Below are 26179 nucleotides of genomic sequence, written 5' to 3'. Positions count from 1 at the left end.
ATCTATCATGCATTTTACTCCACACAGACGGACACTGCTCATCACTAAGACTCATCGGCAGGTGAGGCCTGCCCGGCCAGCAATGGTACGCCGTCTGAAATGAGAGCAAAACGGCGACGCAAAAGTCCAACGGGCTGGTCCTCCTCAGCCGCTGTGTCACAAACCTTGGACTGCAGCAGACGACGCGTGGCCACGGTTCCCTGAAGCGGGGCTGTCTTTTGATTATGAGGGGTGACCTTCCCAGACCTGTTCCAGCGTCTGTGAAAGTACTTTTCAGTGTCATCTGCGCTGGAGTTGCCGGAGTCGCTTTCGTCGTCCGCTTCGTCCCCGCTGAATGTTCTGCGCTCTTCTTCTGCGTCGGACTTGTTTTTCTGCAAACAGAGCGTTGAGCAGTCGTGCACGGTAGCAAGGTAACTTGAGAAAGTTTGTAAAGTAGAACCTCTCTTTTAAAGTTACTGTGCTTGTCGCTTCCTGGTGCGAGGAGCCCCTCGGGGTTTCAGTCATGCCTCGGGATTCTATCTATTTGGAATAGGGCCTTTTACAGCTGACCGCGCGCTGAGTCATTTCGAGTTGCTCCCCTTGGGTACGGGCAAACTCGCTGTCGATACTGTTACTGGATACAGACGAGATGGTCTGCTGCAACTTGTGAAAACTGCACAGCAGTTGAAACTACCGATCGATCCGGATTTTACAAGACAGGACGTGCAAGAAAAACTTTCCGAAAAACTTCGACAGATCGGATTTCCACCACTCGATCCTTTTACATCCGAAGAAAAAAGTGACCCATCAAACGCACCCAGGATCGGTGTTGTTGACATCCTGAACTATCTGATTGAGAAAAAGAACGATTTCGACCAGAAGAAGGCGAAAGCTTACAAATCCTTTGAAGATATATCGCCTTTTTTGTGCTCAACTTGAGATACATACATGTGCAGAAGTGGAAAAGTTTTTCGTCTACACCTCGGAGGTAAAACCGACACAGAGGCAGACAACCTACCTGCACACTTCCTCATATAAACTGTGCATTTTGTCAGCGATAATGGGGGCATTCTGCTGGGATTTTGCCAGTGTCCGGGAGGGGGGGGGGGGGGGCAAGTACTTACATTTCACAACATAGGCACGTTATTATTCATATTGTTATTGTTAGTATTGTTACTCCTCACTGAAACCAAGTAAAGCAGGCTGTTCACCCTCAATAATGCTTTTACTGTATTAGTACTGTCACAGTATGTTTGCATGCATACATGCAAATATTAGTTAGCTTCCATGAAATATTGAATATATCCCCATTTCACAGCACTACGATGGGATGTATGGCACTTTGAATCACTAACAGTAGCACTGCCTCTCCAATACCCATCTCCTTTTTGAAACTGAAGAGTATATGTATGGACCTGTGGCAGTGAATGGTTAATGATCATATGGGTTGCTCTAATTTCATTCATGATCAGGTACATTTGGGTTTTTTTAACCACACAAACACTTTGACAACAATTATTGGAGTATGAGTTTTTCTGCGTTTTGATTTTCATTTAAATCCAAGTCACAGCTTTTGTTTTATGATGAGTGATGTAGTTTGAAACACTTGGACAACAATTATCAGAGTATGAGTTTTTCCGCGTTTTGATTTTCATTTAAATCCAAGTCACAGCTTCTGTTTTATGATGAGTGATGTAGTTTGAAACACTTGGACAACAATTATCAGAGTATGAGTTTTTCCGCGTTTTGATTTTCATTTAAATCCAAGTCACAGCTTCTGTTCAAGTTATGATGAGTGATGTAGTTTGAAACACTTGGACAACAATTATCAGAGTATGAGTTTTTCCACTTTTTGATTTTCATTTAAATCCATTCTGGAGTCACAGTTTCTGTTTTATGATGAGTGATGTAGTTTGAAGTGTTGGTATTAAATTTTCACTGACAATCATTCTGTGCTGGTATTCCCATTTTCACCTGCAGGGTTATGAAATATATGGGGAGAAACTTGGTCAGTAAAATCATCTTCACGCGTGAACTGAAAATTGTCTCTGTTTAAGATTACAATGTATTTCGTGAACATACCTGGAGAATTCCCTTGCTTGATTTAAAACTGCCTGCTGTGAATACTGTTGTCATACTATGAATTTGCTTTTGAGAAAAACAAAAGAATGAAAAGCTTTTAACTAGCTTGTGAATGAGCTTCTTACTTCTATGTGGGGCTAGGTGCTTTGAACTATTTTTAATGCCTGAAAAGGATAGTGATGGAAATCACTAGTTTAATGTCAGGTGTGACATATACTATTGATTGAACTATTTTGTTTATTAATCTGCAATTTTGTTACAACCTACTTTGTTTATTTGGTGACAAGCTAGTGAGAGGCACTTTTTAGTGCTTGAATAGTACTGTGATGCACATTATTTATCATTTCAGTCTAGTCGTACTCATGATTACAACCAATAGTTCTTGTGAGCTTGTCATGTGATGTCTCTCAGTTTTTTTCCTTGAGACAAACCATTTTTCCTTTGAACGACACATAGTTCAGTTTGACCATTTTTTTTTCATTTTTGTGTTTTTGTTGTATGCAAGTTGCAACTGCAAGCACCGAGCTGTCATGCTTTTTGTCTGATTTCAGACCATATTCTTTGGGCCATTTGTATGCTGAAGTAGTTTTGTTTTTCTGCCACTTCTGTCAGATTGTGTTTTTGCAGTGAGATTCATGTTCAAAATTTTAGACAAGATTAAAAGAATGATCCTGTTTCTTAAATGCCTTTTGGGTTTGTAGACTATGTGTCACTTGCTGTCTAGTTTTTCAGTGAAATTGTTTTGCTAACTAGCTGCACTTTGGTTTATGGGGATATGAAAAAGCTACATTAAAACCATTTCTTCCTCTCTCAGCACATAAAGTCAAAGCATGGTACAATCTTTTTTGTTCCATTTATACTTATGAAGAAAAGCAGCATGTCATTTTCAAGTGCCCCCCGACGAAGTGTTTTGTGCAAATGTAGGTGTCTTTGTTGACTTTTTCGATGTTGAACCGCCTCTCGATCGTTCTTCCACATAGTTTAATCCATTTTCGGCACTTTTCTAAATCTCTAGAGGGTTTGGAAAACGGTACCCATCCAACACCGACCATGTGTGATCTCTCACGGTGTCTTAAATCACTTTTACACACACCATAACAGCAATGTTTGTGCACCATCGTACAGATCCACCATTCAAACAGCGCGCAAAAGTGGCTGACTTTGCCCGAGGCACAGCGGGCCAAGGTCAAGGTCGCCTAGAATAGTCTTGGTGTAAAAGGCCCTATTATACCAAATTTTATTGACCGTCTTGCAAGGAGTAGAAACCTGACCTTTTTTTTAAACGAATTTTTTTACATCATTGTCCGGGGAGGACAGCGTTTTCTTCAATCAGGCCATGCACGTGAACTTATTACGCAAAAAGCCTACATATAAGTCTATAAATCCCGACAAAAGAGAGAATTTTTTCTATACCGGTGTAACACCCCGTTCTGACCCCCACCTGAACGTGGCCCCCGGGGGACACTTTGGTAACACAAACACTCTTGGACACCACATATTGTAGTTGGCCCCCACAGCACTGTCCCATTGTCCTTTATCTCAATAGGCCCCCAACTGTTTTTCGCCTTTCTCATACCCGAAACCTTCCCTCCTCTGTATATGTTACACAGTAAATTGCGTGCGTGTGTGTGTGTGTGCGTGTGTGTGTGTGTGCGTGTGTGTGTGTGTGTATGTGTGTGTGTGTGTATGTGTGTGCGTGCGTGCGTGCGTGCGTGCGTGTGTGTGTGTGTGTGTGTGCGTGCGTGCGTGTGTGTGTGTGTGTGTGTGTGTGTGTGTGTGTGTGTGTGTGTGTGTGTGTGTGTGTGATCTCTTTAAAGGCCCACTCCGCCTCACAGGAAGTTTACAGAACGATGTCATCTTTTCACGAAAACAGCAATATTTACCTGATGGAACACACTCGCAATAGCATTCAACAAAAACAAATGAAACGTACAGATCACTTGAATGGCTATTTAGCAAGCGTAAACCAAACACCAGTTCTCGTGGTTTATTCAACCCACGTCACACAAAGCGAGTTGCGATTGACTTCAGAGATAATGTAGCGATTTGCAGGAACACCGTCTACTTGTGTAGTAAAGAATAAGATGTCGCGGTAGTATGGGTTTTTTTTTCATAAGCGCAATACTCAAACTACTAGGCTGGCACAGCAACAAAAAGTATCAAATGAAAAGGGGTGCATATCTTACACGCACCAGTCAACTCAGTCACCAACCTGGCTTGAACTACATCCGGGCTCCGTTCTTTCAAACATTCAAAACTTCGAATTGTACTTATTTTGTCTAAATGATAAAAACATTATTTGGTGTTTTAAGAACGTTTGTCACACAAGCTGTCAAATTATTGTTTAGATTTTTAAAGTTAGGTCCAGCGCAATAACAAGTCTTCCTATCCGCACTTCCAAGCAAACATAAGTTCATTGAAAAATGCTTGTTCTATAAGTTGTACCCTGGCGGAAAGTGTTCAAACGACAGGGTCTTGGAACTGTATATAAAAGCTAGGTGGTGTTTGTGATCACTTATCCTCTTACCTGTCTGTCACCCTGTTACCCCCTCTCTCTCTCGCTCTCTCTCTCTCTCTCTCTCTCTCTCTCTCTCTCTCTCTCTCTCTCTCTCTCTCTCTCTCTCTCTCTCTCTCTTTTTTTATCAGTATTGTCGGTATGTTACATGTCCGTCTGTCGGTTAGGTCCTAATGTTGTATACATTCTTGTATACTTGCCATTTACATATTTATTATACATGTTGAAGGATGAATGAAAATACATTGTAGACGGATGCATGTTATGGATTAAAAGCCCCACGATGATGTGCTTGGCAAAAAAAAAAAATAAAAATAAATAAAAATAAAAAAAAAAGCAATTCTATTCTTATGGAACACACTTGCAAAAGCATCTAACAGCACAGAATGACTCCGTTAGGTTGAATTGATTTTTAGCATGCGTAAACCACAAACCAGTTCTCGTGGTTTATTCAACCCCCGAGCCGTCGTGGCCCCGTGTGACCCACTTTTTTTTCTTTCTTTTTATATTTAGTCAAGTTTTGACTAAATATTTTAACATCGAGGGAGAATCGAAACGAGGGTCGTGGTGTATGTGCGTGCGTGCGTGTGTGTGTGTGTGTCTGTGTCTGTGTCTGTGTGTGTGTGTAGAGCGATTCAGACTAAACTACTGGACCGATCTTTATGAAATTTGACATGAGAGTTCCTGGGTATGAAATCCCCGAACGTTTTTTTCATTTTTTTGATAAATGTCTGATGACGTCATATCCGGCTTTTCGTGAAAGTTGAGGCGGCTCTGTCACGCCCTCATTTTTCAACCAAATTGATTGAAATTTTGGTCAAGCAATCTTCGACAAAGCCCGGACTTCAGTATTGCATTTCAGCTTGGTGGCTTAAAAATTAATTAATGACTTCGGTCATTAAAAATCTGAAAATTGTAAAAAAAAAATAAAAATTTATAAAACGATCCAAATTTACGTTTATCTTATTCTCCATCATTTGCTGATTCCAAAAACATATAAATATGTTATATTCAGATTAAAAACAAGCTCTGAAAATTAAATATATAAAAATTATTATCAAAATTAAATTGTCGAAATCAATTTAAAAACACTTTCATCTTATTCCTTGTCGGTTCCTGATTCCAAAAACATATAGATATGATATGTTTGGATTAAAAACACGCTCAGAAAGTTAAAACAAAGAGAGGTACAGAAAAGCGTGCTATCCTTCTTAGCGCAACTACTACCCCGCTCTTCTTGTCAATTTCACTGCCTTTGCCATGAGCGGTGGACTGACGATGCTACGAGTATACGGTCTTGCTGAAAAATGGCATTGCGTTCAGTTTCATTCTGTGAGTTCGACAGCTACTTTACTAAATATTGTATTTTCGCCTTACGCGACTTGTTTTTTTTTTTACATACGGGATGAATTTAGTCGTCAGTTTGTGGTTTCAATGCGACTCCGTATCTGCAATAGCATGTTATTGTGTACCTCTGACTCAATAATACAATGAATGACTTATGGTGACACAAACCGAGTAGCAGCAACTTCAAGGAACCTAGCGGTTATTGGAAAATTCGTCTGCTTGGGCAATGGTAAGATGCAGCTCATTTGATGTAATAATATGCCTGTTGCGGAAGTACGTGTGCATGCGCGCAATACCCAATCTACACAGACACAGCAACTAACAGTATCAAATGGTTGAAATCGCAGTCGACCATCATTTAAAAAAGCCAAAGTTGTATCGTTTTCAGAAGCCCTCTTCCCCGTCACCAAATTCAAAAGAGCTGCAAGTTGCATGCACCAGTCGACCCATTCAACTCGTTCACCCAGGTTTTTTTTACATACATCCGGGCTCCCTACTTTTAAACGTTTAAACTTCGAACTGTACTGACTTTGTTTTGATGATAAAAGAATTCTTTGGTGTTTTAACAAAGTTTGTGTACAAAAACTGTCAATTTATTGTTTAGATGTTAAAAGTTAGGCTTCCGTTGTACATGGATGGAAATCCATCTGGCCACGCAAAAATAAATTCTTTGAAAAACGCTCGCTCTTTATGGAGGGCACCTAGGGCGTTCTCTAGCGGTAAGTGTTTAAATGAAAGGGTGCGTGTACCGTGTGTAAAAGCCTGAAAGTGTCTGTGACCAGAAACTGATGGTTAGCGGGAGGTAGGCTTTAAATAAGGATTGTAAAAAAAACAAGTCGCGTAAGGCGAAAATACAACATTTAGTCAAGCTGTCGAACTCACAGAATGAAACTGAACGCAATGCAATTTTTCAGCAAGACCGTATACTCGTAGCATCGTAAGTCCACCGCTCGTGGCAAAGGCAGTGAAATTGACAAGAAGAGTAGGGTAGTAGTTGCGCTGAGAAGGACAGGACACGCTTTTCTGTACCTCTCTTCGTTTTAACTTTCTGAGCGTGTTTTTAATCCAAACATATCATATCTATATGTTTTTGGAGTCAGGAACCGACAAGGAATAAGATGAAAGTGTTTTTAAATTGATTTTGAAAATTTAATTTTGATCATAATTTTTATATTTTTAATTTTCAGAGTTTGTTTTTAATCCAAATATAACATATTTATATGTTTTTGGAATCAGAAAATGATGGAGAATAAGATGAACGTAAATTTGAATCGTTTTATAAAACAAAATTATTTTTTTATCCAATTTTCAGATTTTTAATGACCAAAGTCATTAATTAATTTTTAAGCCATCAAGCTGAAATGCAATACCGAAGTCCGGCCTTCGTCGAAGATTGCTTGGCCAAAATTTCAATCAATTTGATTGAAAAATGAGGGTGTGACAGTGCCGCCTCAATTTTTACAAAAAGCCGGATATGACGTCATCAAAGGTTGTAAGCCCCTAATTGCTCACATTTTCAGAGGTCTGACAAGAGAGAGATGCACTGTACTGCAGACATCTGGGATGGTGTGCACAATAAAGTGCCTGTCACCCAAGCATGGGGTCCCAATGGTTGAAATCTCAAAGGTCCTTGTCTACATTTTTATACCGAAATCGCCATTTGACCATTAACATGCAGAGTCTATTATCTACAAATATCAACAATACACCCCCTTTCGATCAGGAAAGACGAAGCCAGTGTAGCCGTTTGAAAATTCATTGTAGCATTCCAGCGTAGTACTCATAGTAGGATATCCTTATTTGGAAAATGCCAAGCGCAAAACTCCTCTCAAATCCTGTGCATTTCGTGCGTTTAAAAAAAAGCTTGGACAGCGCTCCAGTGTCAAACTGTTGCTGCACTTGTTTGGGCGTGGCTATAAGCATAGTGACATGAATTTGATTGGTCAGTATTTTTAGGCAAAGCACACGTTCTCAGCAAACAGAAAACAAAATATTGGAAGCGTGAGTCACGCTACCCAAAAATAAAATCTTTTTTTACATAATTATCTTTTTTTTTCTATAACTTTTTTCCCCATGGTTCATTCATCATTTGACATAATTTTGTCTCGAAATCTAACCATAAGATTATTGAACAAGTCGCGTAAGGCGAAAATACAACATTTAGTCAAGTAGCTGTCGAACTCACAGAATGAAACGGAACGCAATGCCATTTTTCAGCAAGACCGTATACTCGTAGCATCGTCAGTCCACCGCTCATGGCAAAGGCAGTGAAATGGACAAGAAGAGCGGTTTAGTAGTTGCGCTGAGAAGGATAGCACGCTTTTCTGTACCTCTCTTCGTTTTAACTTCCTGAGCGTGTTTTTAATCCAAACATATCATATCTATATGTTTTTGGAATCAGGAACCGACAAGGAATAAGATAAAAGTGTTTTTAATTGATTTCGACAATTTAATTTTGATAATAATTTTTATATTTTTAATTTTCAGAGCTTGTTTTTAATCTAAATATAACATATTTATATGTTTTTGGAATCAGAAAATGATGGAGAATAAGATGATCGTAAATTTGAATCGTTTTATAAAAATAATAATTTTTTTACAATTTTCAGATTTTTAATGACCAAAGTCATTAATTAATTTTTAAGCCACCAAGCTGAAATGCAATACCAAAGTCCGGGCTTCGTCGAAGACTACTTGACGAAAATGTCAACCAATTTGGTTGAAAAATGAGAGTGTGACAGTGCCGCCTCAACTTTCACGAAAAGCCGGATATGACGTCATCAAAGACATTTATCATAAAAACAAAAAAAAAGTTCGGGGATATCAATCCCAGGAACTCTCATGGAAAATTTCATAAAGATCGGTCCAGTAGTTTGGTCTGAATCGCTCTACACACACGCACGCACGCACACACACACACATACACCACGACCCTCGTTTCGATTCCCCCTCTATGTTAAAACATTTAGTCAAAACTTGACTAAATGTAAAAAAAGCAAAAATGTAGACGACCACCTTTAAACGCACCATCCGGCTCTCACACCTGACCACCGACATCCTCTGGCGTTTACGTAAATTATTACACACATTCCTTTGCATGAATGCCAACAGCTAGAGGACATCCTAGCCGCTCTCTCCCTGTAGAGCGAGAACTTTTCAAACAATTCTTCTTCTTCTTCTTCTTCTTCTTCTTCTTCTTCTTCGTTCATGGGCTTAGACTTCCACGTTCACTCATGTTTTTAGCACGAGTGTGCTTGCGTGTACACACGAAGGGTGTTAAGTCACAAGCAGGTCTGCCCATAAGTTGACCTGGGAGATCGGAAAAATCTCCACTCTTAACCCACCAGGCGGCAACGACCGGGATTCGAACTCACGACCTCCCGATTAGGAGGCCGACGTCTTACCACCACGCCACTGCGCCACAATTACGTGTGAGAAAAGACGTGAAAACTTTTTTCCGAATACCAAACGAGGTGCTTTTATTTAGGAACAATGAACAATGAACAGGGGGACTTTTCACAAACACAACAACAAAGCGTACCCAAAGCGAAACTTCAAATTCGGGAACAAGAACCGACAGAGCGCACATCAAGCGCACTAGATTGAAAGGTGAGCGAGGTTTTTTTTTGTGCTTGCCAAAAACGCTACAAGACTTAGAAACAACTGCTCAAAACTTTAAAGGAGGCAGACTGACGCATTTTTTGTCAGCATGGAAAAAAGTTACCAGTGATCCTGAAAATGTATACTTGAGTTGGTATCAGGGACCAGACTTGAATTCGATAGGGATATAGTCACTGCCTTTGATTTCAAGAGCAACCCTCGCCATGAGTGCCAGTGAGGGCCGGTGCTGTTATTGATAAAGAAATCCAAAACTTACTGGGAAAATGGGTGATTAGTGCATGTAAACAACACCCTCAAGAGGTCCTCTCCCCGGTGTTTGCCAGGATAAAGATTGAATGAAGAAATTACTTACCGCCATTTCAAAATGGACACTTTGAATACAGCACTCAGTCTGATCAGCAAAGACTGCTTCATGGCCTCTGTAGATCTTAAAGATGCCTGCTACAGCGTAGCTATATCCACCCAGAACACAGAAAATTGCTGAGGTTCAAGTGGAAAGGGCAGAGATATGAGTACAACGCCCTTCCCAATGGATTGGCACTGGCCCCACGTAAGTTTACCAAACTCCTAAAGCCAGTCTTTGCCACACTGAGGAAAAAAAGTCATGTGTCCACAGCGTTTCTTGACGATTCACTGCTGTTAGGGGACACAAAAGAAGAATGTATTGACAATGTCACGATCGGGTGACAGAGACCAAGAAAGTGTCACTCAGTGGAGTGCCTGTTCTTGGTCGATTATGATAGAAAGCGCCTGTACGTGATATTGGGCTACAGCAGAGTTTGCTGACAGTGCTCAATCAGCACGGATGTTTTGTAGCGCACGAGTTTCACAGTGGGGTTTTTTGCTGTCATAGGGCTGACGGTTTTTCGCTGACAGCGCGCACGGGATTTTCAGGGATTAAGTTTCTCGTGTCTTTTTTCTGCTTGGGAGGCAGAATTGTGTATAGCTGGACTGGTTTTGTGACAAGGTCAGTCACGTGTTATTGGCTAGGTTGTCTGAGAGAGACACAAGCACGGGGCACTTGACACCCAGCGGCAGAAGGGGAAGGATCTAATACACAGTTTCTAGAGTATGATGGTTTTTCACCGAATATTGTATTCGGCACTCTAGGGGAGCTTCCACTAGTTTTTCCTGTCTCACTGCCAGTACTTTGCTGAGGACAAGTCGTCAACTTTCCTTCGTCGGCGATGGCTTTCGCATAAGGATTCGACAAGGGGTTCTGGAGGTTTTTGGTCACTGTTGACGAACAGAGGCTGTTCCAGGGAGGAGGCGGACTTTGCTTCCATTGAGAGTACAATCATAGGCTTTTGAGGTAATAAATCATTATTTAACGCTGTTGATGAGTCTGTGTTGTGGAATGAAATACTCTCTGTTGTTCTTTCCAGGTTAGCGCATAATTTACTCTCTGTGACGCTAAAATACTAATCTGTATATGGTTTTTGCAGATAGGGAGAGAAGGACGGAAAATGACTGTTTTGTTGTTGTAAAAAGTCCGTTTTGTGCAGGCCCACGTGCTCGATGAGATATTTAAAGATGACATGTTTAAAGGTGGTGGGTGAGGGGTAGCTGACATGTTTAGTGCACCGATGCTTTCTGTTTGCAGCCTTCGTTTCGTTTCGTTTCGTTACGTTCCTGTAACATCTGCACGGCTGACTTTGGCGGGACCTGTTGAAGCTACGCTAACCAGGAGACCGGCTAACCAGGAGACCGGCTAACCAGCGGACCGGCTAACCAGCGGACCGGCTAACCAGCGAACCGGCTAACCAGCGAACCGGCTAACCAGCGAACCGACTAACCAGCATACCGGCTAAGCAGCAGCAGCAGAGATAAAGCTAAGTGCACCATGTCGTACGCACCCCGTTGACCACCGTTGTCTTTTCGTATCTGTGATTTCATTGGAGTAGTGACAACGTGGGGTGTGTGACACCTGCACGAACTAGAGCTTTTCGAACAGAACATTCGCATTTAACTATATTTACACGGGTTCAGCGTGTTACTATAATTTTCTATATACTACTGGCATTTTGTCAGTGAACACTGGTTTTTTTACGTGTTGAGAACGTAAAAGGAACATATTTTGAGTGAAGGCTCGAGGGAGGTGGAGAGTTTATACATAAACAGGCGTCTGAAACTTATACTTTTGTTGACTCTATTTAATTGTATGCCTGCGAGAGTGGATCGTGGTGTGGTTAGTTAATTAGTAGTAATTAACCGGTTCATAATCACCTTAAGTGATATATTGAAACGTGACACATGGGGGCCAAGCCGGGATCGACTCAGTTAATTTCCAACTGATAAAGACCCACCAATTAAGGATAACTAAGAGCAGATAATCTCGTCAGTGCTCGACTTATTTTCTGCTTGGTGCTACCCTTTTTTGTATAGTTTTGATCATATACCACACCTTAAGCGATTCACATCTTGCAGGAAATGTAAATTGTAATTTGTGAGTTATTGTATGCGCTAACTGTGATTACTTCCCTTTCCTTTGTTTGTGAATCTTTGTTGTTGTACGTTCAGAGTTTTCCGTTGCAGAGAGCTGAGCGGGGTTAGCGGATTTGTTATTCGTTTTACTCAGTTTTCTCTACATTGTTGTTTCGCATTTTGTAACAGGTTACATTTCTACCGTCTTGTTTTACTTGGATTTTTCTCCATATTTTGACTTTGTTGGAATTTTGGGGGGGAAGGGTCCGAGGACTTCTGTCCTAACCAAGGCTGTGGGAAACGCTTTGTTTCACCGCAAAAAGCAGCCGATAAAGTAGGCCACGGCTGTGGGAAACACTTTGTTTCACCGCAAAAAGCAGCCGATAAAGTAGGCCACGGCTGTGGGAAACACTTTGTTTCACCGCAAAAAGCAGCCATAAAGTAGGCTACGCGATTTGTTCTACACCGTTTGGATTTTTCTTCTGCATTTTCTGGTTGCGGGATTTTTGTATCCACCGCTTTCATCACCGCGTGTTCTAGCTATAGCTGCGTTAGACTTACTTTTGTGATAAAGCTTTGCTAAACTAACCATGGCTACAGGGGGATCTCCTACGAAGAGATTAACTTTTGAGACTCCTGGTAGCGAGGAACAGACAGAGCGAGACGCACGCGTTAGAGCGCGTAGTTTGCTTAAGCGCAAGGAGTTAGAACGTAAAGAAGACATAGAGCGACAGACGAGAAAAGAAGAGCTTGACAGACAAGAACGACAGGCCGAACGGGACAGACAGGACAAGAAAGAGAAAGACGAACGTGACAGACAGGAAAAGAAAGACGAACGTGACAGACAAGAACGGAAAGAGAAAGATGAACGAGACAGACAAGAGAGGGAACGACAGGCCGAACGACAGGCCGAACGTGACCGACAGGATAAGAAAGACGAGCTTGAGAGACAGGAACGACAGGCCGAACGTGACAGACAAGAAAGGGAACGACAGGCCGAACGGCAGGCCGAACGTGACAGACAGGACAAACAGGCGGATCGCGATCACCAGCTAGAGCTAGCTAGGCTACAGGCCGAGAAGGGTACGCTTACTCAGGCTAGCGCGCCGACATTTGTTGCCGACCGTACGAGACTGCCGACGTTCGACGATGACAAGGACGAGCTCGACGACTTTTTACGCCGGTTTGAGCGCATTGCATCTGACCAGAAGTGGGAAGAGGCCACGTGGGCTAGCCGCCTTAGCGCCTGCTTAAAAGGACGCGCATTGCAGCTCTACAACGCTTTGGATGACGACGAGGCGAGAGACTATCAGGCACTAAAGAAGGCGTTACTCCAGCGCTTCAACCTGACTGAAGCCTACAGACGACGTCTGCGTAACAGCAAGAGACTGAGCGGCGAGCTGAGCCATCAGTTTGTGGCACGCCTTAATCTCTACCTGCGGCGCTGGGTGGAGATGGCCGAGAAGAACTGGACCGTCGACGACCTTGCCGACCTCATAGTCATGGAACAACTGATGTCCAGCCTGCGACCTGAGGTGGTGACCTTCGTGCAGGAGCACCAGCCTAAGACTACTCAGGAGGCAGCCGACTGGATCAGAGTACACGAGGACGCCCAGGCGATCTCTGGCAAATCTTCAGGCTCACGGCCGGGAAAATCGGGAAATTCAGGTTCTTCAGGACCCAAGGACGGGAAGGACGATCAGGGACACAAAGGATCAAGTTCCAGAACTGACATCCAGTGTTATTACTGCAACAAGCGGGGCCACGTGAAGAAGGACTGCCACAGGAGACAGGCTGACCAGAAGGGCGTACACTTTGTTGGCAGTGAGGAGTTAAGGGACGTCACGAGCTCATGCACAATTCCACAACTCTGCGTTCCGTGCTCCAGGAAACATTTCCAGCCCCACTGCAACGTCTACGTTAACGGAGTGAAGGGCGAAGGTCTGCGGGACACAGGGGCAGACATGATAGTGGTTCGGGCGAGTCTAGTTCCAGCTATGGCCTACACAGGAGACAGCATCAGGGTGAGAATGGCCGAGGCATCTCACGCTTACGACTTGAACACGGCAGTGATCAAGGTCGTAACACCGTTGTTCACGGGGACCATTGTGGCCGTCGTCATGGACGATCCTCCATGCGACCTGCTCATTGGGAACCGGGTTCAGTTTGTGGACGGCGTCACCAGGGAGGTTCCCGTTTATCGGTCTCCCGACGTCATTTCAGTGCTCACGCGGGCACAGGCGGAGCGAGAGGACAAACCTCTCAAACCCCTACCTGCTGCACGAGCTGCCCTGGGGAACGTGACCCCCGCGCTTCTCGCGAAGGCTCAGGCATCTGATCCGACATTAGCAACTCCTCGGGAGCACGCGAAGTCGGGGAAGGTGAAGCTGAGCGGGAAGCATGGGAGGTCAAGGTTCCTCAGGGACAAGAAGTTGCTCTACCGGGAGTTCAGCAACCAAGAAGGTACATTCAAACAGGTTGTCGTGCCTCGCGAGTTTCGCGAGGGTGTCATGGCAACGGCACACGACTCGATTCTGGGAGGTCATCTTGGTACCAAGAAGACCACGGATCGTGTCTGGCGCCACTTTTACTGGCCAGGCATCTGCACGGATGTCCGACGTTTCTGTGCGTCCTGCGATAAGTGCCAGAAGGTGGTTGCCAAAGGAAGGGTGAGGAAGGTCCCCTTAGAGAAGATGCCGCTCATCGACGAACCCTTTCGTCGGGTGGCAGTGGACATCATCGGGCCCATCTTGCCTGCGTCTGAGGACGGAAACAGATACATTTTGACCATGGTGGACTACGCTACTCGATACCCAGAGGCGATCCCTCTGAAATCGATTGAAGCCACGCGAGTAGCTGAGGCTCTGGTTACTATGTGGTCCCGGCTGGGAATTCCATCAGAGGTACTCACCGACAGAGGCACGCAGTTCACGGGAGGAGTGATGGCGGAGGCAGCACGACTGCTATCACTGGAGCAGCACTTCACCACTCCTTACCATGCTCAGTGCAACGGACTGGTGGAAAGGTTCAATGGCACCTTGAAGACCATGCTGAGGAAACTAGCTCAGGAGAAACCACGCACGTGGGACAGGTACATCCCAGCATTGCTTTTTGCATACCGCGAGGTTCCTCAGGAGAGCTTGGGCTTTTCCCCATTTGAGTTGTTGTACGGCAGACAGGTACGCGGTCCCATGGCTATCCTGCGTCAGGCTTGGACGGACGAAGAAGCTGACGAGGAGGTGCAGACGACAGCGACCTACATCGTAGAACTCAGGAACAGGATTGAAGAGACCTGCAAACTGGCTCAAGAGAACCTGGGAAGAGCAGCACAGCGTTACGCGCGAGGATTCGACCGCAAGGCACGGCCGCGCAGCTTCAAGATTGGAGAACGGGTGTTGCTACTTTTACCTGTCAAACACAACAAGCTACAACTGCAGTGGCAAGGACCTTTTGAGGTGACAGCGAAAGTGGGCCAGAACGACTACAGGATCGTCATGAACGGGAAAGCACGCCTGTACCACGCCAACCTGCTGCGCGCCTACATAGAGAGGACTGCCTACGGGGAAAAGGACAAAGTGACAGAAGCAGTTGCTGTCGTGATGGACGAGACAACGGAAGAACAGGGAGGAGGACGTGTACCAGTTTGTCCGCTGGAGGCTAGTGAGGATCACACGGACGTGCACATCTCACCTGATCTTGGGGACGACCAGCAGGCGGACTTGCAAGAGATCCTGAAGGATGCAGCACGGGTCCTTACAGACATACCACTTCAGACGCATCTAGAGGAGTTTACCTTCGACTTGCTGGAGAAACAGCCAGTGAGGACGAAGCAGTATCCCATGCCTCATGCCCAGAAGGAGGTGGTCAGGAAGGAAATCGCCGACATGACGAAGTTGGGCGTCATCGAGCCAGCGAACTCTCCCTACAGTTCACCAATTGTGCTTGTGAAGAAGAAGGATGGACGCGTCAGGTTCTGTGTCGACTACCGGAAGCTGAACAAGATTACGGCGTTTGACGCGGAACCCATGCCTGATGTGGACTACCTCTTCAGTCACTTGGCCAAGGCCAAGTATTTTTCAAAATTAGACCTCACCAAGGGATACTGGCAAATTCCAGTTGCCGAGGAAGATCGCCCAAAGACTGCATTTACCACTCCATTCGGCCAGTTCCAGTGGACAGTCATGCCTTTTGGTCTACAGAATGCAGGTGCCGTCTTCACTCGCATGATGAGGAAACTTTTGGAACCATTGAAGCGCGAGGACATCAGCAGTTTCATCGACGATGTGCTGATCGCAACAGAGACATGGACTGAACATCTCGACGCCCTGCGCGACGTGTTCGGAAGGTTGAAGGACGGAAATCTGGGAGCTAAACCGTCCAAGTGCTACTTGGGATTTCGGGAATTGTCTTTCCTGGGTCATGTTGTCGGCGAGGGATTGCTCGTTCCAGAGGACGACAAGATCCAGAAGATTCGGGAGGCGGAGCCACCGCGCACGAAGAAAGAAGTCAGGTCTTTCCTGGGCCTAGCCAGCTTCTACAGACGCTTCATCCCGCACTTTGCCGAAATCGCTCTACCACTGACCAACCTTACCAAGAAACTACAACCGACCGTTGTAGTGTGGACTGAGGAATGCAGCTCCGCATTCAACACCCTGAAGAGGCGACTCACCAGTCAGCCTATTCTCCGACTACCAGACCTGAACAAGGACTTCGTGCTGAGGACAGACGCTTCAGGGAAGGGACTTGGGGCAGTGTTGCTTCAGGAGACAGAGGGGTTTTTGCACCCTGTTTGCTTCGCCAGCCGTAAGCTGACCTCGGCCGAGGCAGCGTATGCAACGGTTGAACGCGAGTGTCTCGCCATTGTCTGGGGATCCAGAAGTTCGAAGCGTACCTGTACGGACGACCTTTCTGTCTGGAGACGGACCATCAACCTCTGCAATATCTTCAGGTTGCAAGGTTGGCAAACGCCAGACTTATGCGCTGGGCGTTGATTCTCCAACCGTACCAATTCACGGTACGCGTCATTCCGGGCGCCAACAATGTTGGAGCTGACTTTCTCTCTCGGGCTGTAGAGGAGAACATGACTGTGAGCGAAACCGAGGTTTCGTCTTGAAGAGGGGAGGTGTGTCACGATCGGGTGACAGAGACCAAGAAAGTGTCACTCAGTGGAGTGCCTGTTCTTGGTCGATTATGATAGAAAGCGCCTGTACGTGATATTGGGCTACAGCAGAGTTTGCTGACAGTGCTCAATCAGCACGGATGTTTTGTAGCGCACGAGTTTCACAGTGGGGTTTTTTGCTGTCATAGGGCTGACGGTTTTTCGCTGACAGCGCGCACGGGATTTTCAGGGATTAAGTTTCTCGTGTCTTTTTTCTGCTTGGGAGGCAGAATTGTGTATAGCTGGACTGGTTTTGTGACAAGGTCAGTCACGTGTTATTGGCTAGGTTGTCTGAGAGAGACACAAGCACGGGGCACTTGACACCCAGCGGCAGAAGGGGAAGGATCTAATACACAGTTTCTAGAGTATGATGGTTTTTCACCGAATATTGTATTCGGCACTCTAGGGGAGCTTCCACTAGTTTTTCCTGTCTCACTGCCAGTACTTTGCTGAGGACAAGTCGTCAACTTTCCTTCGTCGGCGATGGCTTTCGCATAAGGATTCGACAAGGGGTTCTGGAGGTTTTTGGTCACTGTTGACGAACAGAGGCTGTTCCAGGGAGGAGGCGGACTTTGCTTCCATTGAGAGTACAATCATAGGCTTTTGAGGTAATAAATCATTATTTAACGCTGTTGATGAGTCTGTGTTGTGGAATGAAATACTCTCTGTTGTTCTTTCCAGGTTAGCGCATAATTTACTCTCTGTGACGCTAAAATACTAATCTGTATATGGTTTTTGCAGATAGGGAGAGAAGGACGGAAAATGACTGTTTTGTTGTTGTAAAAAGTCCGTTTTGTGCAGGCCCACGTGCTCGATGAGATATTTAAAGATGACATGTTTAAAGGTGGTGGGTGAGGGGTAGCTGACATGTTTAGTGCACCGATGCTTTCTGTTTGCAGCCTTCGTTTCGTTTCGTTTCGTTACGTTCCTGTAACATCTGCACGGCTGACTTTGGCGGGACCTGTTGAAGCTACGCTAACCAGGAGACCGGCTAACCAGGAGACCGGCTAACCAGCGGACCGGCTAACCAGCGGACCGGCTAACCAGCGAACCGGCTAACCAGCGAACCGGCTAACCAGCGAACCGACTAACCAGCATACCGGCTAAGCAGCAGCAGCAGAGATAAAGCTAAGTGCACCATGTCGTACGCACCCCGTTGACCACCGTTGTCTTTTCGTATCTGTGATTTCATTGGAGTAGTGACAACGTGGGGTGTGTGACACCTGCACGAACTAGAGCTTTTCGAACAGAACATTCGCATTTAACTATATTTACACGGGTTCAGCGTGTTACTATAATTTTCTATATACTACTGGCATTTTGTCAGTGAACACTGGTTTTTTTACGTGTTGAGAACGTAAAAGGAACATATTTTGAGTGAAGGCTCGAGGGAGGTGGAGAGTTTATACATAAACAGGCGTCTGAAACTTATACTTTTGTTGACTCTATTTAATTGTATGCCTGCGAGAGTGGATCGTGGTGTGGTTAGTTAATTAGTAGTAATTAACCGGTTCATAATCACCTTAAGTGATATATTGAAACGTGACAGACAACATTCGAGATACATTGGCAATGTTACAACAGTTGGGATTTGTTGTCCCACCAGTCAAGCCAGTGTTGAGACCATCAAAGATGATTCAGTACTTGGGAGTCATTATAGACACAGAGTCAATGACAGTTCACTCTCACTGCAGATAGAGCACGTAGCCTCAGAGAGGGATGCTATGAGTTGAGCAGTAAGAGAACACCTGTGATCAGAGAAGTAACCCCCCGCGGGTTAGGGGGAGTCCCATATTGGTTGGGACTAGAAAGAATTTACCCGATGCTACCCAGCATGTCGTAAGAGGCGACTAACGGTTCTGTTTCTTCTCTTCTTTTGTCTTATTTCTGCCTTACCAGTCCTTTCACCTATATTTCCTTCCAAGAAAACTCTCCCTACTATTCCCTGCAGTTTTCCAATTCTTTTCTTGTTGTCTTATTTCTACCTGACTGGATCCATCACCTTTATTTCACTTACCAAAAGTCTTCTTTTCCACATCCTTATTTCTCTGCACCCCGCATGTCGTATGAGGCGACTAACGGATTCTGTTTCTCCAATTACCCTTGTTAAGTGGTTCTTGTATAGAATATAGTCAATGTTTGTAAAGATTTCAGTCAAGCAGTATGTAAGAAATGTTTAGTCCTTTGTACTGGAAACTTGCATTCTCCCAGTAAGGTCATATATTGTACTACGTTGCAAGCCCCTGGAGCAATTTTTTTATTAGTGGTTTTGTTAACAAGAAACACTTAACAAGTGGCTCTATCCCATCCCCCCCCCCCCCTTTCCCCTATCCCATCTCCCCCCTTTCCCTCGTCGCGATATAACCTTCGTGGTTGAAAACGACGTTAAACACCAAATAAAGAAAGATCAGAGAAGTAGCACAGGATATTGGGAACATTGTTGCAAGTTTTCCGGCAGTGAAATATGGTCCACTCCATTATCGTAGCCTGGAAGAAGACACAAAAGAAGCACTGAGGGAAAGTCGGGGTGATTTTGATGACAACATGTTTTTGTCAGAGAACAGTCAAACTCAATTAAAATGGTGGGTGGACAACATTGAATTAGCAAGTAATGATGTGTGTACTGGAGATCCTGAGGTGGTGATCAGTACAGATGCCAGCCTTATTGGCTGGGGATGTGATTGTGAGGGAGTGTCTGCAGGAGATCAGTGGCTAGCAGTAGAACAGCACTTTCACATCAACTACCTGGAATTAAAATTAAGCAGCATTGTTTGTATTGCAATGTTTCTAGTCTAAGATAGAAAACAAACATGTCAGATTGATGATTGACAACACAACAGCCGTCGCATGTATCAATCATATGGGTACCAGCCACTCACTTTCATGCAACAGTATAACGCAGTCATTGTGGGAATGGTGCGTAAGTCACAATGTTTGGGTTAGTGCTGCACTCATTACAGGCAAAGAGAACACAGTGGCAGACACGGAATCAAGACGCATTAATCTGGATGCGGAATGGCAAATTGATTCTGAGTTGTTGCGGTTTGTCTTTACTCAGTAGGGGGGGTTGTACCTACCATTGATTTGTTTGCATCGAGACTGAATGCACAAATGACACGTTACATAGCGTTCAGACCCGACCCAGCTGCAGTAGCAGTGGATGCTTTCTCAATTTCATGGAAAGATGAAACAGTTTATGCTTTTCCTCCTTTCAGCACACTGGCACGAGTGTTGCAAAAAGTGCAACGGGACCAAGCTTCGGGAATGCTGGTGGTGCCAGATTGGCCAATACAAGTCTGTTTTCCGGTTCTACAACGAATGCTCCTGGGCACACCAGTGCGACTAGTCGGCAGGAGCAACCATCTCCATTTAGGAACCTACGCTAACAAGATGGCGCGAGCTTGCATTCAAAGTTAGCTTCTAGGCAACGAAGGTTCGATGACGTCATCCAATAGTCGCATCACAAAAGGAAATGTACACAGGCTGAACGTAGCCCATTTTAGCTCGACTTATTAGACAGAGAGGCTTGAGGAGAATGATAATAACAAAGTCGTTAACAGAGTGCAGACCTCAATGATCGTAAGAACGCACAATTTATTGTTTTCTGATGGTTATAACCGGAACTTGCTTTGGATCATGGGGCATACAACTCCCGTAAACCCTTCAAGGCTTAATTCCCTTCTTTGTTGCCATTAGGCCAAAAAAAAAATAGGTCTGTTTACGGTAACCCGACCGACCCTATTTTTTTCGCGCGACCCTAGACTTTTTTTTGGCATTTGGGGGGGAAAAAAAATCTTTTGGTTTTTTTTTGCAAAATAACGTAAAAATATGGTTTTTTGGGGAAAAGAAAAAAAAAATCCCGACCTACCGACCCTATTTTTTTGGCCTATGTTACCGTTAACAGACCTATTTTTTTTTTTTTGCCTTAGTTTCATGGCTGACGAACTTCGGAACAGCTGTTACTTTTCGTTTATGTAATATTTAGGGTTTGCTTTACGTGCAAAATAATGAAGTATGAAGAGCAGATGACAGAAGAGCACCTGATATCTTACGTGTATGTCTTATAATTTGGTTTGCTGAACGTGCTTCGATAGCTGCATGTGAACGTAAGTAACATCTGTTCGTCAGCCATGAAACTAACGACAACAAAGAAGGGAAGTAAGCCTTGAATGGTTTACGGGAGTTGTCTGCCCCATATGCATTATCGAAAGCTACTTCCGATTATAACCATCAGAAAACAATAAATTGTGCGTTTTTACGATCATTGAGGTCTGCACTCTGTTAACGACTTTGTTATTATCATACTCCTCAAGCCTCTCTGTCTAATAAGTCTAGCTAAAATGGGCTACGTTCAGCCTGTGTACATTTCCTTCTGTGATGTGACTATTGGATGACGTCATCGAACCTTCGTTGCCTAAGCTAACTTTGAATGCAAGCTTGCGCCATCTTGTTAGCGTAGGTTCCTAAATGCAACCTTCTCCAGCTTCCAAGCCAACCAGGCGCGATACACCCTCTGATTCAGAGAAAACGGCTAAACCTGCTTGTATGCAAGATCTCAGGGAAACCTACACAGATTCTGGATTGAACACTGATACGGTGGAGTTAGTGATGAGCTCCTGGAGACCAACCACTGTAAAAGCTCATGACACTTACATAAAAAAAATGGCAGGAATTTGTAAATTGTAACAAAATAGTGTCGCCTACACATGTAGATGTAGCACATTTTTTAGCTGACCTTTACAAAACAGGGGTTAGTCACAGTACTATTAATTTGGCTAGGAGCGCAGTTTCAGCATACTTAAACAAAACTGGTTTGAACACAGTTGGGAGTCACCCTCTGGTGTGTCGACTCTTGAAAGGAATTTTTGAAAAACAACCTTCGTTGCCAAAGTACATAGAAACATGGATCATGGAACGTTGATGTGGTGTTAAATATTATTGTAGAGTGGCTTTTTGTGGAGCAGATGCAACTGAAAGAACTGACTTTAAGAACTGTTACATTGCTGGCATTGTTGTCAGGACAGAGGGGACAGTCATTACATTCTCTCTTAGTAGACGATGTCAAATTAAAAGAAAACAAGTCGCGTAAGGCGAAAATACAACATTTAGTCAAGAAGCTGTCGATCTCACAGAATGAAACTGAACGCAATGCAACGCAGCAAGACCGTATACTCGTAGCATCGTCAGTCCACCGCTCATGGCAAAGGCAGTGAAATTGACAAGAAGAGCAGGGTAGTAGTTGCGCTGAGAAGGATAGCACGCTTTTCTGTACCTCTCTTCGTTTTAACTTTCTGAGCGTGTTTTCAATCCAAACATATCATATCTATATGTTTTTGGAATCAGGAACCGACAAGGAATAAGATGAAAGTGTTTTTAAATTGATTTCGAAAATTTAATTTTGATCATAATTTTTATATTTTTAATTTTCAGAGCTTGTTTTTAATCCAAATATAACATATTTATATGTTTTTGGAATTAGAAAATGATGGAGAATAAGATGAACGTAAATTTGGATCGTTTTATAATTTTTTTTTTTGTGACAATTTTCAGATTTTTAATGACCAAAGTCATTAATTAATTTTTAAGCCACCAAGCTGAAATGCAATACTGAAGTCCGGGCTTCGTCGGAAATTACTTGACCAAAATTTCAACCAATTTGGTTGAAAAATGAGAGCGTGACAGTGCCGCCTCAATTTTCACGAAAAGCCGGATATGACGTCATCAAAGACATTTATCAAAAAAATGAAAAACACGTCTGAGGATATCATACCCAGGAACTCTCATGTCAAATTTCATAAAGATCGGTCCAGTAGTTTATCGCTCTACACACACACACAGACAGACACACACACACACATACACCACGACCCTCGTCTCGATTCCCCCCTCTATGTTAAAACATTTAGTCAAAACTTGACTAAATGTAACAAGTGTGTTATTGTGTATAGTGCTGTTGTGAAACAAACAAGAGTGGGCACGCATGTTGCACCATAAGATCTTCAATGTTTTGAAAACAAAAAAAATTTGCATTGTGAATACATTCAGAGAACAGAAAAACTGAGGCAAGGGAGAGAACTTTTCATTTCATTCATTAAACTTCATAAACCGATTTCGAGAGACACGTTAAGCAGATGGATCAAGAGTGTGCTTGAGAAGGCTGGGATAGATATATCCACTTTTTCAGCTCATAGCACCCGTGCAGCTAGCACTTCGGCAGCTTTTTCGAGAGATGTTAGCCTAGCAAATATTTTGAATACAGCAGGCTGGTCCAATGTAAATACGTTTTGCAAGTTTTATTGTAAACCTGTGACACATAAAACAAAGACCCTTGCTCAGTCTGTGCTGGACAAGTTTGTAAATAAAAATGTTTGAATTTCAGTCACTGTCTGTTTTTATTCACAGTCCATGCTTAATTGAAATTATCTCGAGTATGCCCTCCCATCACTTCTTGAAATGGTTTCGTGACTCACCTTAGGTAGGACTCACTTTGGAAAAACACTCGCGGCTAATTACTGGCTAATAGTTCGCGCGCTGCATCTCAAACCATCGACATGCTCGAAATAATTTCAATTAACCTTCATCTTCCAGGTAAGACTCACTTAATTTCCTAATTAATGAGTTTGGTCATTAAAAATCTGAATATTGTCATTAAAACTATTTTTCATGAAACGATCCAAAAACAATTTCATTTTATTTATCATTTATTTTCTGATTCCTGAAACATATTAATATGTTATATTCGGATTAAAAAACAAGCTCTAAAAATTAAAAATATGAAAATTATGATTAAAATTAAATTTCCAAAATCGATTTAAAAACAATTCCATTTTATTCCTTGTTGGTTCCTGATACCCAAAATATATAAATATGATATGTTTGGATTAAAAACAAGCTCAGAAAGTCTAACAGAATATAGATACAGAAAAGCGGACTACAGTATCCTGCTCAGCACAACCACTACCGCGCTATTCTAGCTTATCAATTTCACTGCCTTTGCTACGAGCGGTGGACTGACGATGCTACGAGTATACGGTCTTGGTGAAAACATGCAGTGCGTTCAGTTTCATTCTGTAAGTTCCCATCTCCCCCCTTTCCCTCGTCGCGATATAACCTTCGTGGTTGAAAACGACGTTAAACACCAAATAAAGAAAGAAAGATTCTGTAAGTTCGACAGCTTGACTAAATGTTGTATTTTCGCCTTACGCGACTTGTTTTTATATTTTGTCAAGTTTTGACTAAATATTTTAACATCGAGGGGGAATCGAAACGAGGGTCGTGGTGTATGTGCGTGTGTCTGTCTGTGTGTGTGTGTAGAGCGATTCAGACTAAACTACTGGACCGATCTTTATGAAATTTGACATGAGAGTTCCTGGGTATGAAATCCCCGAACGTTTTTTTCATTTTTTTGATAAATGTCTTTGATGACGTCATATCCGGCTTTTCGTGAAAGTTGAGGCGGCACTGTCACGCCCTCATTTTTCAACCAAATTGGTTGAAATTTTGGTCAAGTAATCTTCGACGAAGCCCGGACTTCGGTATTGCATTTCAGCTTGGTGGCTTAAAAATTAATGAATGACTTTGGTCATTAAAAATCTGAAAATTGTAAAAAAAAAATAAAAATTTATAAAACGATCCAAATTTACGTTCATCTTATTCTCCATCATTTTCTAATTCCAAAAACATATAAATATGTTATATTTGGATTAAAAACAAGCTCTGAAAATTAAATATATAAAAATTATTATCAAAATTAAATTGTCGAAATCAATTTAAAAACACTTTCATCTTATTCCTTGTCGGTTCCTGATTCCAAAAACATATAGATATGATATGTTTGGATTAAAAACACGCTCAGAAAGTTAAAACAAAGAGAGGTACAGAAAAGCGTGCTATCCTTCTTAGCGCAACTACTACCCCGCTCTTCTTGTCAATTTCACTGCCTTTGCCATGAGCGGTGGACTGACGATGCTACGAGTATACGGTCTTGCTGAAAAATGGCATTGCGTTCAGTTTCATTCTGTGAGTTCGACACCTACTTGACTAAATATTGTATTTTCGCCTTACGCGACTTGTTTTATTTCTAGGACGGGTAGCATAGACAACGAACAACCTACCTCAGCAGGAGGGAAGGCAACTTTGCAGGTTCGCGACAGGCACGCACGCAGGCTAAGGCAACATTTGGCGCACCTTTCTTTAGCAGCTTCTAAACATGAAGTCTCCCCTTTCGCTGCTTCTTCATCAAGACCGTTCTCCGCATCAGACCCCATGGAGCTGCCGTGGCTCGTGTGCCCGATCTCCCTGCGCGCCTTCTCAATGGCGGAGGGCCGACCCACCACGGCGTTGATGTAGAGAGAGTTGAAGTTGGACACCATGATTGGCATGGTCATGGACATCAGGATGATGCCGAACACGGCCACCACTGACCCCACCACTTTGGTCATGGCCTGGGAACAAGGAACAGTTGATCATGATTAAAAACGCCATCTGCATGGCCATGCAGCATTTCCGTTCCGCGAATATCAGCCCCCCTCATCACGACTAGTCTAGTCAAGACTTAATTACACTAGACACTAAGCTGTGAGCTGAGATCAAGCAATGACATCATATTGTGATTGAATGGGGTCTTTTTGGAGTCACAAAGTACAAAAGATTGTTTCTACAAAGCTCTCTGGTAATCACCAAGATACATCACTCCTTGTTATCGCCAAACAAGAAGGATAAGTCTACCCTCAGTAGATCCAAAGTCATCACCATGTGCGTGGTGTCACTGCCGGCCTTGACATCGCATTCTGATAAAACTGTATACAGTTTTATAGTTTGTGAAGTGTTTCTCTGCGCACAATAAAAACAGATGGCCAAACCAATAGTCTGTGTGCGTTCTGGTACTATTCCCTGACGTTTTCGAATACTTCAATTACTCTCCACTATCCCCCATTAGTCCAGCATCGCACATAATTATCCACAACAGACAGATGCCAAAATCGATGAAGCATCAAGTACAGAGATAACGATCAGCTGGCCATTAGGCGTTCAGAATTGTACTTGCAACTCTC

At 43.5% G+C, this 26179-nt stretch overlaps 1 protein-coding gene across 1 annotated transcript; it reads right to left on the bottom strand.

Moving 5' to 3' along the window:
- Positions 1 to 25583, bottom strand: LOC138978353 (uncharacterized). Its single transcript, XM_070351073.1, has 2 exons — positions 25241 to 25583; positions 1 to 371 (listed from the first exon to the last, which is right to left on the bottom strand). Exons 1-2 carry the CDS (start codon positions 25565 to 25567, stop codon positions 45 to 47), a joined length of 654 nt encoding a protein of 217 aa, XP_070207174.1. The 5' UTR covers positions 25568 to 25583; the 3' UTR covers positions 1 to 44.
- Between the last annotated feature and the right edge of the window lie 596 nt (positions 25584 to 26179).

The sequence above is a fragment of the Littorina saxatilis genome, linkage group LG10, assembly GCF_037325665.1.
Source record: "Littorina saxatilis isolate snail1 linkage group LG10, US_GU_Lsax_2.0, whole genome shotgun sequence".
Lineage (NCBI taxonomy): Eukaryota > Metazoa > Mollusca > Gastropoda > Littorinimorpha > Littorinidae > Littorina > Littorina saxatilis.
Note: the sequence above shows the minus strand (reverse complement) of the source record. Positions and strands in the feature narration are given on the sequence as shown.